Genomic DNA, 14967 nt, shown 5'->3' with positions numbered 1-14967 from the left:
CTGGGGCCATTGTCTATTAGTTCTTTCATGATGGTCTTAGATTGGTGGGTGGGCCCATGAGCTATTGAAGCTATCAGAGGATAGAGAGCTTTGGGCAGAGATGCTCTCTTTCCTTGGGTCCACAGTCCAGATTCTTTCTCTTCTTGGGCTGACTCTTTTAGCCAATCCAATTTTTCTTGTGGCGTGGCCTGTTTCTGTATTTGTTTCAGGAGGTCCCATGTGATTTCTTCTTGTTCCAGGTCTTCCTGTGTTATCATAATCTGGTCTGACTGGACTCTTTCCTCTTTCACTGCTGCTTCCTTGGCTGCTTGATCAGCTAGGGCTTTTCCTCTGGCTTCAGAGGTGTCAGCTCGAGTGTGCCTGTAGATCAATAAAATCTTCAGATTCTCCAGTATACTCCCCCCTTGGAAGAGGAAGGAGTGCAGCAGGATTGAGGATGTGGCACCTCTGAATGGTGACATTATCTGGCAGAAGCAAACTACACTGAAGCCGGAGGTGGCGCTGTGCAGTGAGGTGTTTAGGTTGAGTCTGCTGGAGGATGGCAGAAATGTCATGGGGAGCCAGAATAGTGAGGGGATGACCCAGCACAACGTCAGATGTGACGTTTAGAAGAGAGCTGGCAGCATGGATAGCTCTGACACAGGAAGGGGCTTCTCTGGCTACTGGGTCCAGTCTCTTTGTATGGTAGGACTTTGGGGTCCTTCAGGGTCACAGTGACTGGTGGGACATTGAGGTATCCAATATCCTGGGGTCCTCTGGCCCAGAGAGTATTGGGGATGAGGTGCAAAATGGTTTGCAGCGAATCCCCTTGCTCATATAAATCAGTGCAGAATTTTATTGTCAGACATCCGGCAGCCGTGGGTGTCACATAATTTGAGTGAAAAACCACAAAGACCAAGAAGCGAGACAGTTTCTTATCAGAAAGAGGAGCTTAAACTAACACAGCAGAAACTAACATTTCTGTGAAAAGAAAAAAGGTGGGGGTCAACTGATCCCCCGCAGCTGTCCTGCAATGTGGTGAATGATCTGCTATTTTAGCTTTTGTCCATTTCTGTAGTTGTTCTATAAAGAATTCTCCAGACTCATGATCCCGGGGGTCAAAGTTAGCACCTTTAAGTTCAGGGATGTGGATTTGATCCATTATCAGTGTGGAGTATTCACCTGTCTTGTTTTCCACTATACTTTGCAGGTCCGACCATGTGCACCCATAGGTTTGATGCACTTGGGACAGTTTCCTGAAAAAGGGCATGGGATGGGTCTCAGGGTCAGGCAGTAAATTCACTATGGTGAATAACTGTTGTGGGGTGAAAGACACATATTTTGGTGGTCCCTGTGGCCGGTTAAGTGCTAGGGCTTCTTTCAGTGTCTCAAGGTTTCCCTGCTCAATTTTCTGTAAGTTCTTTTGTAACTCTGTAATCTGACCCTGCAGTATTTGATCTTGTGAACGTCGTGATGGGCGCACGGTCATGGGTACAGTCCACTGTGGTGCCAGGGGTAAAGTTGACGGATCACCGTAGTCTGTCGGGGTACCCCGCGAAGGAGTCTGCATATTACCCGGTGCATTTTGTATGCCCATTGTGGATTCTGCAGCACCGTCTGCATCCCCCTGTTCTGCTTCATCAGGTTGCCCCCCTACCATTATAGGAGTAAGGGTGGCAGGTGAGTGGGGTAGCATGAATGTACCGTCCGGGTTATCATCGGGTACAAGGTAGTAGGAAGGGGCAAGGGTGACATAGGAGTGACGGGGGGGGTCCGGACCGAATGATATTAAAGGTCCGTTCATGGGCGTTGCCTGGGGACAAGATGGCGCTGTAGCTAACACGGGAAGTGATGGGACGTGCCGGGGAGTAGTTACCAAGGTGTGGTTTTGTGGGTGGGGAACCCCACAGGGAAGGCACGTATCACGGGAGGAGGGATTCTGTTGACCACATGTTTTGCAGGTCCACCCACCTGCTTTCTTCCCGGCGCCATTATAGGGTGGTGGCTAGTCATGTATCAATGCAACACCAGGCTTACAGAAATATCTCTGTCTTTTCTCATCAAAATTTAGTTCCCCCCCGGTCTGTTCAAATTCTTTACTACAGTCCAACCACACACGGACCATGTCTGTCAATTTATCATCTTCTAACTTCCCTCTCTTCTCGTTTAACAACACTTGCCAGGTAGCACTACATAGGATGCCTCCTTTACAGACACCTTTAACTCTTCTCCAACTTACTTAATCCTTTTATGAAACGTTTGCCTCTCCTGTCCGCCACGTACTGTTCAGGTGAACAGTAACCCTTCGGGACACTTTCCTCATTTCCCATTATCTCTCGTACCTACTGAAGCCGCCTAAAGACCTCCTGTATAGAGTAATCACTGGACGCGAAGACCTTTGAGTCCCGGTCAGCACACTCTGGGCTACCGCGAACCGCTCTCCACCCATCTGTGATCGTCCCCTTTATGGAGATTCGAGTCAGACACCGGGCTGAACTCCGATACAGGAACACAGGAGAACTCCGTGTCTCCGTCAGTGATACTTGTCAACAGGGTCTTCACAACTTATAGGCACAACACAGTACATCAAGACTTTAAAAAAACATATGGGGTTCTTACTTTCATGCCCTCGAGGACGTCCCAGACTGCTTCCGCACCCCTCCCTCAGACGAACACCAAGAGGCTACACCAGGGGACACTTTATAGGCAAGATGACTCAATTTTCCTACCTCATATCACGGGTTGCGATCCCGGTGTCCGTTAGTGCGCCTCTCCTCGTCTGGTCTCTGGGGGTACGGGAACAGAGGGTCCAATCCTCGAGCCCCACGTTGGGTGCCAAAATTGTTCTGGTTCTGACAAAGCTGCCAGTTCAGTTGATGTACTGCTCCAAATTAAGATACGTGCACGGAGAGATCAGACAGACAACTCACTACATGGAGTTAATCAGGATCTCTGGTTTATTTCTGAAAAAACAGACAATACATAGTTTTCACGAGAGGAGGGAGTGGGAGGGGGGTGAAAGATAAAGTATATATTTTCTATTGGCTATGAACTCTCTACTTTTCTGTAACCTTGACGGCCAGAGGAAATTCCTCCTCACTCCCCCCCCTTGTTCCTGGGTGAAACCGTTACTACTTCTTTCTTTGTAACTGCTTGCTTGAGCTGAACGGAAACCACAAAGAAACACATGATAAAAACACAAAGTAAGATTCTAGTTTATAGGTGTAGGCTGAATGCCTGGCCGCCATCTTAGCTCAACAAGCAAGTATCCATTTTGTATCAATAGTCCATAACAGATTCACTTACCTCCCTTGTCTTCTTCCTGCCGCTCTGTACTGGGACCTAACAGCGCACAGTGTTAAGCCTCAGTCACACTTCAGTGTTTGGTCAGTGATTCCCATCAGTGATTCTGAGCCATAACCAGGTGCGGCTCTAAACACAGAACAGGTGCAGATCTTTCCCTTATACCTTATGTCTGTGGAGCCTCCAATCCTAGTTTTGGCTAACAATCACCAATGGAAATCACTGACCAAACACTGACGTGTGAATGAGGCATTAGTGTTCTATAAATGGTGATTTTAGGTAAAAGACTCCCTTTAATGACCGCTTTCATTAGACAGCGGCCGTGCCTGGTATTGCAGCTCAGCCTGATTCTTCGGAATGGGACTGAGCCCGGCCTAGGCCACGTGATTGATAAATGTTCCGTCGCTGGCCTATGAAGAGGCTGCGGTGCTCACAAAGTGCCGCAGTCTCTTCAGCTGATCGGTGCCATGAGTCGGACCCCCATTGAAAAATACTGATGGCCTATTCTGAGGACAGGCCATCCGTTCTAAACACTCGGACAACACCTTTAAGTGAAGTCTCTTCTCCCTCTGGCTGTCTCAATGACTGCATATGAAGGTTCCTATGTCACTGAAGCTAAAGAGATGCTTTGGTTTGGGATCACTAAAACTAATACACAGTATAAAGTAAAGTGCTAGTAAATGGCAGGTTGTAGTCTATAAAATAGTAGTATGTCTTTATAAAATGATTAACCCGCTCTCGATCTGCCGTTGATAATATAATGCATATTGAGACTTCCTGACTTTCCTCCATGGCTTATGTCAGAGGAAACGTGGATTGGACATTTTTTTTATTTCATTATGTCGGGTACTTTTGTTCAGCAGGGAGATAAACCGCTGTCCGGGAAGTCAGGGCAGTGCCTGGTCTCCCTCTCCGCCACTTAGATATACTCGCCTCTCCGGCCAAGGTGAGAAGGTATGTTCATGGCCAAGTCGGTGGACATGTCCGGTGAACGATCACGATTAAAGCCGGCCCCGATAACTGAAGTGAGAAAAGCCATAACCTTATTTCTAGCTGCGTTGTTCTCCAGAATGAAGCCATAACTTGTTTTTGATGCCATAACTATGTCTAGGGGTATGTAGGTTATGTATATAATGTAACGTCAAGGTTTCCTCTGCTGGGCTAGATATACTCCTAGCACAAATACATATTTAATATGTCTGTTCAGTTTAGGAAAAAAAAAACAACAGACACAACCTAAGACTTGTGTACGGGTCAGTGAACATCGCCATAGGAACCCAAACGAAATCTTCCATTGTTATCACTGCTGGCTGCATCCAAATGACGTGAAGACGATGCACAATAGTGATTTTCAAGGGCCCCATTTACTGGGACCAAGATACATAAATAACCAGTGCTCACTCCCGATCGGTCCCCTGCGTGAACATGCCATTATTTGTCGGGTGATCATCCCGTGTAAAGAGGAGCTGTGTTGCTGACAATGGAAAACTGTATGGGGACTAACGATCACGGATACGATTGTTTTCAAGAAGGAACAACTTTTTTTAGAATTGCATTAGTAAATGAGAATGTGACGATCGAAAAGACAATAATCCGCTGGACTACGCAAAAGGGCCGATACCACAATGAAACGATGTGTCTGCTTCAGCAGCCAGACCCGTGAGCGCCTTCTCTCCGCGTTCCTTGTCCTGCTATGAGCCCAGCAGGAATCCCGTGTCTAATGAAATTGACAAGGTCGATTGTAGCTGTAACGTTCTAATCCGGGATTGATTCTACTGGAAGAAAAACATTTTCTGCCCTAATAAATTTCACTTCGGTTCCCATCATCTTCCAGCATGAGGCGAGTTCCTTGGAGCTTCTCTCTGAAGGGACATTTAACAGAGGACGTATGGTAGGCATGGAGCGCCTGCGCTCTGCGTTGGCCACGTGCTGTGCCCCTCGCCGCTGTAGTATGCTGGCCGTCAGCTGCACTCCTTGTGCAGCGGTTTTTAGCGATGAATAATGCAGAATCTCTCTACATTGAGTGTAATGTAGTCCTCGGGGCCAGAGAGACTCTTGCAGCTCTGAACCACATAGTTCACTTACCAATTCATTTTGAGCCTTCTATATAAATGGCTTGTTAACCGCAACCTAAAGAAAGAGCTGTCAAATGGTAATGGTAAAGCTAGGGGGCAGTATTAGAAAAATGTGAACCATACAGCAGACTCAGAAGGGAATGACACCATATTCCACATATAATTGGTGTATATTTACAGTACCAACATTTCTGTCGGTAAATTGGGGCATTTAAAGGGGTTGTGTCATGAAACATAATTCTACATTCTTCAACCCAGCACCTGGATCTGAATACATTTGTAATTGCATGTAATTAAACATTGTATACACTGCCTGTCCAAAAAAAAAGTCGCCGCCTGGATTTAACTAAGCAAATAGTTCTGAGCCTCCTGTTGGATAATTACTGCATGGGCGATTATCTTTCTGCTATTTAACCCCAACTGGTGCAAGGAGTTGCTTCTCATTTCTTAAACAACCATGTCAAAAGGCACATCTCGTGGTCGTGGAAAAGATGTTAGTCTGTCTGAGAAGGGTCACATCATTGGCTGCATCAAGCAGAGAAAACATCTAAGGTGATTGCAGAAACGACTAAAATTGGGTTCATAACTGTCCAACGCATTATTAAAAACTGGAAGGATAGTGGGGACCCATCGTATTCAAGGAAGAAATGTGGCAGGGCAAAAAATCCTGAATGATCGTGATCGGCGATCACTTTGAAGAAAAACAGCAGTATAACTCAGGGCTATGTTTAATAGTGAAAGTAAGAGCATTTCCACACGCACAATGCGAAGGGAACTCAAGGGATTGGGACTGAACAGCCGTGTAGCCGTAAGAAAACCACTAATCAGTGAGGCAAACCAGAAAAAAAGGCGTCAATTTGCTCGGGAGCATCAAGATTGGACTCTGGAGCAATGGAAGAAGGTAATGTGGTCTGGTGAGTCCAGATTTACCCTGTTCCAGAGTGATGGGCGCATCAGGGTAAGAAGAGATGCACCCGTCATGCCTGGTGCCTCCTGTACAAGCCTGTGGGGGCAGTGCTATGCTCTGGGGTTGCTGCCGTTGGTCGGGTCTAGGTTCAGCAACAGTATGTGCTCCAAGAATGAGGTCAGCGACTACCTGAACATACTGAAGGACCAGGTTACTCCATCAATGGATTTGTTCTTCCCTGATGGCACGGGCATATTGCAAGATGACAATGCCAGGATTCATCGAGCTCAAATTGTGAAAGAGTGGTTCAGGGAGCAGGAGACATCATTGTCACACATGGATTGGCCACCACAGAGTCCAGACCTGAACCCCATTGAGAATATGTGGGATGTGCTGGAGAAGGCTTTGTGCAGCGGTCAGACTCTCCCATCATCAATGCAAGATCTTGGGGGAAAATTAATGCAACACTGGATGGAAATAAATCTTGTGACATTGCAGAAGCTTCTCGAAACAATGCCATTGCGAATGCGTGCCGTAATTAAAGCTAAAGGCGGTCCAACTAAATATTTTTGGTGGCGACTTTTTTTTTTTGGGACAGGCAGTGTATATACACTGAGCTATTCAATACAATGTTTCTGTTTGTTCTTTTTTCCTATATTTTTTTTGTCCGTCTCACTGAGCTGGTCGAACGTGCTCAATTCAAATCTTCAATTGCCACCAGCCATATGTTCTGTGGCAGTTACAGGGAGAGAGCTGCTGCAGAAAGGACACGCCCCCGAGCTGCCAGGCTGAACATTATATAGCAGAGCAATGTGCGGCACAGGGCTGGGTCTAGGTTTGTTAGAAAGGTATAGTCATGTACTATAATGTACGATTTACATTTTTTACTTCAATCATGGCATAACCCCTTCAAGCTCCATCCCGGGCATGACTTGGAACACCCAGTCGTGGGTGGGATTTGCCAAACCCCAACGATTTTGAGTTGAATTTGCCAAGATTGTCTCTGAACGTTTAGTACAATCCCAGCAAATTTGGGCCAGTATGGCCAGTATAAGTACATGGGAATTTCTGAGCTTAGAGGTGTGCTTGGATACACCTGTAGGAACCAGTTTGTTCTGTGAGGCTAGCAAGTGCAAAAATGAGACCCCTCTAAGTGGTTTTCCAGGAACATGTTGGCATTCCTAATAGAAAAACATGCAGCTTTACACCGCTACCCTGCCCAATCATTAAAAAACAGCAGCCCCACATAAACGCCTTGTGACTGTGGCCACTAAATGCTCCAAGGCGTGCATGTTGCATATCCAAGAGTTTCTCTTTAAAACGTAAAAGCAAAAAACGAACGAAAGGGTGGGGGTGGGTGGGCCCTATACCTAGGATGTGCCGTCAATCTATGATTAAGGGGCCGACCTCTGGGACACCCATCAATGCTGAGTGAAAAGCATTTGCAGCTCCTTCGTGCATTGAGCTGTGCTGCAGGAAAAGACTAAAGAGGCCGCACTCCATATCCCTGCGGCCGCTTCATCCCTAGGTGGGAGTTTCCGAGGTCGGACCACCACTGATCATAAAGTGATGGCGTATCCTAGTAGGTTCACATGGGTTAGAATGGCCTTGATATCTGGAGACCTCTGCAAGTCCAGAGTCGATAGGGCTGATGGCCATAGTTGAAGCTTCATTTAGTAAAAATATAAAAATCTGCGACGCGAGCCGCCGAGCGGAGTTAGTTGAAGTCGTCCGCAGAAGAGCCTTGAGTTTCAGATTTCTTCGCATGAAGCTCTCTGAACTGTGAGGCGTCCCGATCTGTACGCCGTGTACTGTGCCGCGCCGTCACCAGGCCACCTTCTAATTCCGTCTGACAGCAGATCCCACATCGGCCTCCCCGTGGGACACTACTCCAGACTGAGATAATTTTTCCTCCTTACCGCGAGCATGAGCCGTGAATTGGGATTTTGACAGAATTGGAAGAAATGTATTTGTGTTTAGAAACCTTTCAGACAATGGAAAGAAAATGTCTGAGCAGAGCGGCCGTGGATTTGGCCTCTTTGTTTCTAGTAGCAGATGATGGCGTCTTGTTCCCTCTGATGCAGCTACAGATTATTGCGTATTGCCGTCATGACACCTTATTAAATGCAGCATACTGGCATGTACACATTGTTTAAGGGTCCATTCACACATCCGTGTGTATTATGCGGATCTGCAAAACACAGACAGCGGCAATGTGCTTTCCGCATTTTGAGGACCACACATTGCCGGCACTAAGGAGAATATGCCTATTCTTGTCCGCTATTGCGGACAAGAATAGGACATGTTCTATTTTTTTTCAGGATCAGAATTGCAATTCCGTTCCGCAAAATGCGGAATGGAATTGCGTATGTGTGAATGGAGCCTAAAGGGCATCTGTCAGCAGTTCTGTACCTATGAAACTGGCTGACCTGTTACGTGTGCACTTGGCAGCTGAAGACATCTGTGTCGGTCCCATGTTCCTATGTGCCCGCATCGCTGAGGAAAATTGAATGTTTTATTATATGTAAATTAACCTTTAGGTGCAAAGGGGGTGTTACCGTTACACCTAGAGGCTCTGCTCTCTCTGCAATTGCTGTACCCTCGACCCTTTCATTGACAGGGCCAGTCAGTGTAAAAATGTCATGCCTGGCCCTGTCAATCACAGTGCAGAGGGCCCAGCAGTTGCAGAGAGAGCAGAGCCTCCAGGTGTAATGGTAACGCCTCCGTTGCTCCTAGAGGTTCATTTGCATATAATAAAACATCATTTTTCTCAGCAATGAAGGCCCACATGAACATGGGACCAACACAGACGCCTTCAGCTGCCAAGTGCACATATAACAGGTCAGCCAGTGTCATAGATCAGTGATGGTCTGCGAGGTCTCCCACTGATCATAAAGTGATGGCATTTTGTAAGGATATGCCTTGAAGATGGGAAAACCCCTGTAATTATGTTCTGTAGACAGTTTGAAAGGCATCTCGTTTATCGTGCACCCTTCAGTTAAATTGGTTTCCCTTTTGTCCTATTTCAGGGTGTAAGGATCGGCGGATTACCCTCAAGAGGACCTCCACCACCATGGCTCGTAAGTTTTAGATGTCGGTCATCTTTTTCTTTCCTTAATGTATAAAACCTTTTTTTTTTTTTATAAATATATTTAAGTTTTTAATTTAATCAATTAATCCTAATTTTTTAATTTTTATTTTTTAAAGCTTTTCTGGCATGCTTTTAATATACCATGCAGAATATACGGGATACTCCTGATAGTCCAGCAAATTGTGGCTCCAGGGCAGGTCTTTACAGAGCTAGAGCTAGGCATACTGATAGGGAATCTAGATTGTAAGCTGATATTGTCTGTAGAGCGCCTTTTGCACATGATGATGTCTATGTGCACGCCCTGGAGCTTAGCGATTAGGCACATGCATAAGGGCGGCTTGTCATCATCTTTAAAAGCGGCAGTTTAACTACAAACAAGTATATAAGAGGACGGAAAATTGCAGACTTAATACTCTTCTATCACATTTAGGATCCGCAAAACACGGACACCGGCAATGTGCATTCCACATTTTGCGGACCGCACATTGCCGGCACTCTCACAGAAAATGCCTTTTCTTGTCCGCAATTGCAGAAAAGAATAGGGCATGTTCTATTTTTTTGAGAAACGGAAGTGCGGATCCGCAAATGCGTATGCGGACAGCACATTCCGTCCCCCATTGAAAACGAATGGGTCCGCAAAGTTGCAGAACGGTTGCGGACCCATTTTGCGGACGTGTGAAGTGGACCCTTACTTTGGCTGCATTTGATATGCTCTTAGTAGTATGGGTAATCAGCCGCCATGGATAATTTTGCAAGATTAATCCTGCTTCGTCACATCCTAAAAGAGAACATGACTGGCAAGGATAGGTGTCCAAAACCTACTTTCTGTGCAGGAGCCCAATCGGTCACACTGACGAGAGAAAAGCGTCTCGCACACTAAACGTAACGATTCAGGAACGCAGGCGTCCTTAAAGGGCACCTCTTCCCTCTCCTGACTAGTCTGCTTTAGTGACTACTTGCATTCCCCAATTCTGGAAGCATCTATTCTTATGACTGTACGCTGTGCTGTTTCTCCGTTATTTATGCTTGAAGTTGTGCCATTCGGTTATAACTTGACTGATTTGCAATGAAAGTCCAGATGAGTGTTGCTGGTTGAGGGCGTGTCCCTGCACAGTCTGACATTATCCAGTCAGTGCTGCCGGTATCGGACTGTGCAGGGACACACCTGCCAGCTGGTGACACCCATCTATAGTCATAAGAATGGATGCTCCAGAATTGTTAACATATGGGGAATGCAAGTAGTTACTGAAACGAACAATTTAGGAGAGGAGACAGGTCCTCCTTAAAGAGTTCAATACATGAAACTTCTGCACGAAGCTACAATACTCACATGTTAAACTCCCCGCCACTCCAACACCGATGCTCTGTTTGTCCTCACTGGTCTTCATTTTCATAGTTTTCTGAGTGACCACTGCTGCCAATCACTGGCTCCAGTGGTGATGTGCCACATACACTACCATCACCGCTGAGGCCAGTGATGCAGCAGTTGCTCTATCTGACATGGCATCATTTCAGAAAAATAATCCAGGCAGAGTCGGACAGAGTATCGGTGCTGGATTTAATAGGTAATTTTTTTTTTTTTTAATTTTTTCCATTTCCTACAGATGCTTTTATTTCTTGAACTTACAGACTGCCCCCTTTGAAGGGTGTCTGTCAGCAGATTTGTACCTATGAAACCTGGCTGACCTGTTCCATGTGCGCTTGGCAGCTGAAGTGCAGAGGGCGCAGCAGTTGCAGAGAGAGCTGAGCCTCTAGGTGTAATGACAACGCCCCCATTGCTCCTAGAGGCTCATTTGCATATAACAAAACATAATTTTCCACATATGAACATGGGACCAACACCGATGCCTTCAGCTGCCAAGCGCACATGTAACAGGTCAGCCGGTGTCATAGGTGCAAAACTGCTGACAGATGCCCATAACAGTCCAGACTTGATTTCTTTGCGTGGAAATGCCACTCTTTGGTTGCCAGTCGCTCCTCTGTGCAGTGTCCAGGCACACGTGGGGTCCTGATGGATTCTGGTGATAGTACATCCCCGTAGCACCTTGTTGGGGGTGCTGTCCCTTTATGATTCCTGAGCGAGGCAGCATTTGGCAGATAGGGAAGAGCCTTTAACTTCTGTTCAATCCTTGTTTGTGTCCTTCGTGAAAGGTCTGCATGTTGGAATCCAATGATGCTTTCTCTCATCGCTGAACATCCTGTCATGTTATTTCTGCAATAAGGCGGCAACCTTTACATTGACCTTTTTCACAGCCTGATATTGAATATTGCATTTTGATGTCCCAAACCCCTGCGATCTCCCAGACCTTTTATGTTGTTGGATTGAAATGTATATTTCATGGAAGGGATTTCTCTGCTTTACATATTGTACAGCGATTTGCAGCAGTTCCGCACTCTACGTGGGTTAAATCCATATGAGAAATAAGATCTGGAGCGTTTAATAGTAACGAATTCATTTTATTTCTTGGCAGCTGGATATGAAATATTTGTCGCCGTTGTTGCTCGCATATGAAGACCGAATTAATGAAAAGGATAATTTGATCCTGGGATTTGAGGTGAGTTGTGACCGACTTGCATGAGTTGAGTCCAAATAAAGTTCCGACATTAAAGGAGTTATCTGGGCTAAAGATATTGATCACTTATTCCGCAAATAAGTCATCAATATCAGATTGCTGGGGGTCTGACACCCTTCACGCCAACTGATCAGCTATTTCAAGCAGTTGTGGCACCAGAAACTGCACATGTATACTGTATGTACACTATGCATCCATACTGTATGGAGCTGGAAGCAGAAGGCGCCGTACACTGTGTAGTTTCCGCCACCGGTGGATGTTTGAATGCTGCGGTATTCCATCATGACCACCACACAGTGTACAGTGCTGTCTGCTTCCACCTCCATACACTGTGTAGTTTCTGGTGCCGCAACTGCTCCACAAAGCTGATCATTGATGGTGAAGGGTTTCAGACCCCCGCCAATCTGGTAAGGATCACCTATCCTGAGGGTAAGTCATCAATAATCTGTACTTTGGACAATCCCTTTTAAAGGGAGTCTGTCACCACAGTTTGCCTGCATACCGCTGTATCATAACTATAGATCAGGCATGCTCAACCTGCGGCCCTCCAGCTGTTGCAAAACTACAACTCCCAGCATGCCCGAACAGACTAGAGCTATCAGCCTACAGCAGGGCATTGTGGGAGTTGTAGTTTTACAACAGCTGGAGGGCCGCAGGTTGAGCATGAATGCTATAGATGAATCAAATGGTACCTGTCTCCTTTTTGTTTTGATGTTCACCAAAGGAAAAAACGCTGTTTTTTTCATATGTAAATGAGGGCTCGCAAGTACCCAGGTGCGGCTTTCGGGCTGTAAGTGCTCAGGCTGCTCATCCTTCTTCGCACATAACCCCTCCCCAGCCTGTTGCTTGGCTCGCCCTGTAAGCCTTTTGCGTCATCCAGTGTACTGGACGAGATCCCACCGGCGCATGCGCACTGCATGGAGCGATGCTGCTGCCCACAATGGTCATCACAGTGCGCATGCGGGATCTCGTACAGTAAATTGTATGACGTAAGAGGCTTACAGGGCAGGCCAAGCAACAGGCTGGGGAGGGGCTGTGTGAGAAGGATGAGCGGCCTGGGCACTTGCAGCCGAAAGCCGCACCTGGGCACTTGCGAGCCCTCATTTACATATGAATAAATCTCAAGTGAATGGGTCCGCAATCCGCATGCGGCGGCCCCACGGCGGTCCGCAGCACAGGCCCGGTCGTGTGCATGAGCCCTTAAATTTTAATTCCTGCCGTCAGCGGGTGGCGGAATAAAAAACTTACAGCAGGCTGGCAGCTCAGGGGTCTACAGATCAGGGTATGTGTCCTTTTTCAGGGAGTGTGTCCTTTCTGCTGTAACCTTCACAGCTTCTAACAGCAGATGTGGCTGGTAAGCCTTGAAGGATGGAACTGAGCATGTGCGACCACCTCAGTAGGTGCACACGCACATTACTATACAGATTAAATACCAGGGGGCACAATTGTAATGCAGTAAAATGAATTTCCCACAACTGGAGCATTTTTGTAACCAAAAGTAACTTGTTTTTTATGCCGAGTTATTAAAACAACACTTAATGGAGGCACAAACCGCAGGCAGCATCTTCATCATCAACGCGCAGGCGATATTTTGGCAGGGTGCGGGGTATGTGTAGCCGCTAGATGTCCAGCTTCTCCTACACTTGCATTAATCGGCAATAGGAGAATATTTTGGATGAGGTGTGGGCAAACTCTCTAAGAGCCGTCTGTGTAGTTTTGACCCCTTCCCGTATATTTGGCTGTATGTTGCCTATATTGGTAGAGTGATGAGTCACTCAGAACCAGATACCTGAATGGATGACACGTCCCTGCGAGGGAAGTTGGAGCATCTTCAGAGCTATAGCTGGTCATACATGTTAGCGGTTTGCCGGTTGAGCGTGCATGATTTTGTTGATTATGTGTATGGGGGGGGGGGGGGGGGGGGGGCACTCATGACTGCAGAAAACAGGGGAGAGAAGGGTTGAACATGTTGAATTTCATCATGTCCGACCCTTTTATTTTCAGGGGGGAGGCAGGCTGCAGTTAGAAATTGTGACCAGAAATGTACGGTAGTTTTAGGTTTGCATGGATTTCGGACTTTCATAGTCGTGGGCCTCTTCCTAGTCACTTCAGTCGGCCGATCACCTTAGCTGAAAGCAGACCGTTTGCGCTGGGATTTGCACGGGTTCCTGAGCCCAGTAAAGGGTTAAGACATGTTTCTAGTTATTTACAGAAGTTTAAATGTCCATAAGCCGCTGTCTCACTGTCGAGATGCTCATATTCCTCTTCATGTGGATTTGTAGAACCTAATAATGTGCAAATGACTTGCGGTTCAGAGGCTTGAAAGCCCTCGATAAGGAGATTTGTGTGATTATGATACCAGTAGTAATGGCTTTCTTTTTCCACCTGATTGGATATGATGAGGCACCGAAACGCACAAGCAAATCTGCGCTTTAGATGGAATATTTGCAGGATGGTGTACAGTCACATCACACATAAGGAGCCGTTCGTATGACAGCAGATACTTAGATTATAGTTTTTTTATATTTATTCTTTTTAATATTATTTCCGTTGTTTGATTTTGCTGCAGGCGGATACTGGTTATGAAAGGGGTGTTCCAGTAACAATAAGTTATCCACAGGATGGGGGATATCTGTAACATCGGTGGTTTGACTGCTGGAACCCAACAGATCATGAGAACAGGGGTCCCGTGTCCGTCATTTGAAAGGATCAGTAGACCAGCATGCACACTGCCGCTTCATTCACTCTCTATGTGACTAAGGGCTTGTTCACACGACCATGTGAATCCCGTGCCTGTTCTGTGGACCGCAAATTGCGGTCCGCAATGCACGGGCACCGACCGTGGCCCAGTCATATGGGGATCGCGGACCCATTCACTTGAATGGGTCCGCGATCCGTCCGTTTCGCAAAAAGATAGAGCATGTTCTATCTTTTTGCGGTGCAGAGGCACGGAACCCCAGGAAGCACTTCATAGTGTTCCGTTCCGTGCTTCCGTTCCAGATTTGCGGACCCCTTGAAGTGAATGGGTCCGCACCCGTT

At 46.6% G+C, this 14967-nt stretch overlaps 1 protein-coding gene across 2 annotated transcripts in view; it reads left to right on the top strand.

Annotated features, from left to right (window-relative positions):
* Positions 1-14967, top strand: part of CEP89 (centrosomal protein 89) — a 93285-nt gene that overhangs the window by 24945 nt on the left and 53373 nt on the right. For both annotated transcript variants that reach the window (XM_044270369.1, XM_044270370.1), the window contains exons 9-10: positions 9294-9344; positions 11827-11910. In XM_044270369.1, the coding sequence (XP_044126304.1) occupies positions 9294-9344; positions 11827-11910 (135 nt within the window). The remainder of the gene's footprint in view (positions 1-9293; positions 9345-11826; positions 11911-14967) is intronic.

The sequence above is a fragment of the Bufo gargarizans genome, chromosome 10, assembly GCF_014858855.1.
Source record: "Bufo gargarizans isolate SCDJY-AF-19 chromosome 10, ASM1485885v1, whole genome shotgun sequence".
Taxonomy (NCBI): Eukaryota; Metazoa; Chordata; class Amphibia; order Anura; family Bufonidae; genus Bufo; species Bufo gargarizans.
This window is presented reverse-complemented; position numbering and strand designations above follow the sequence as displayed.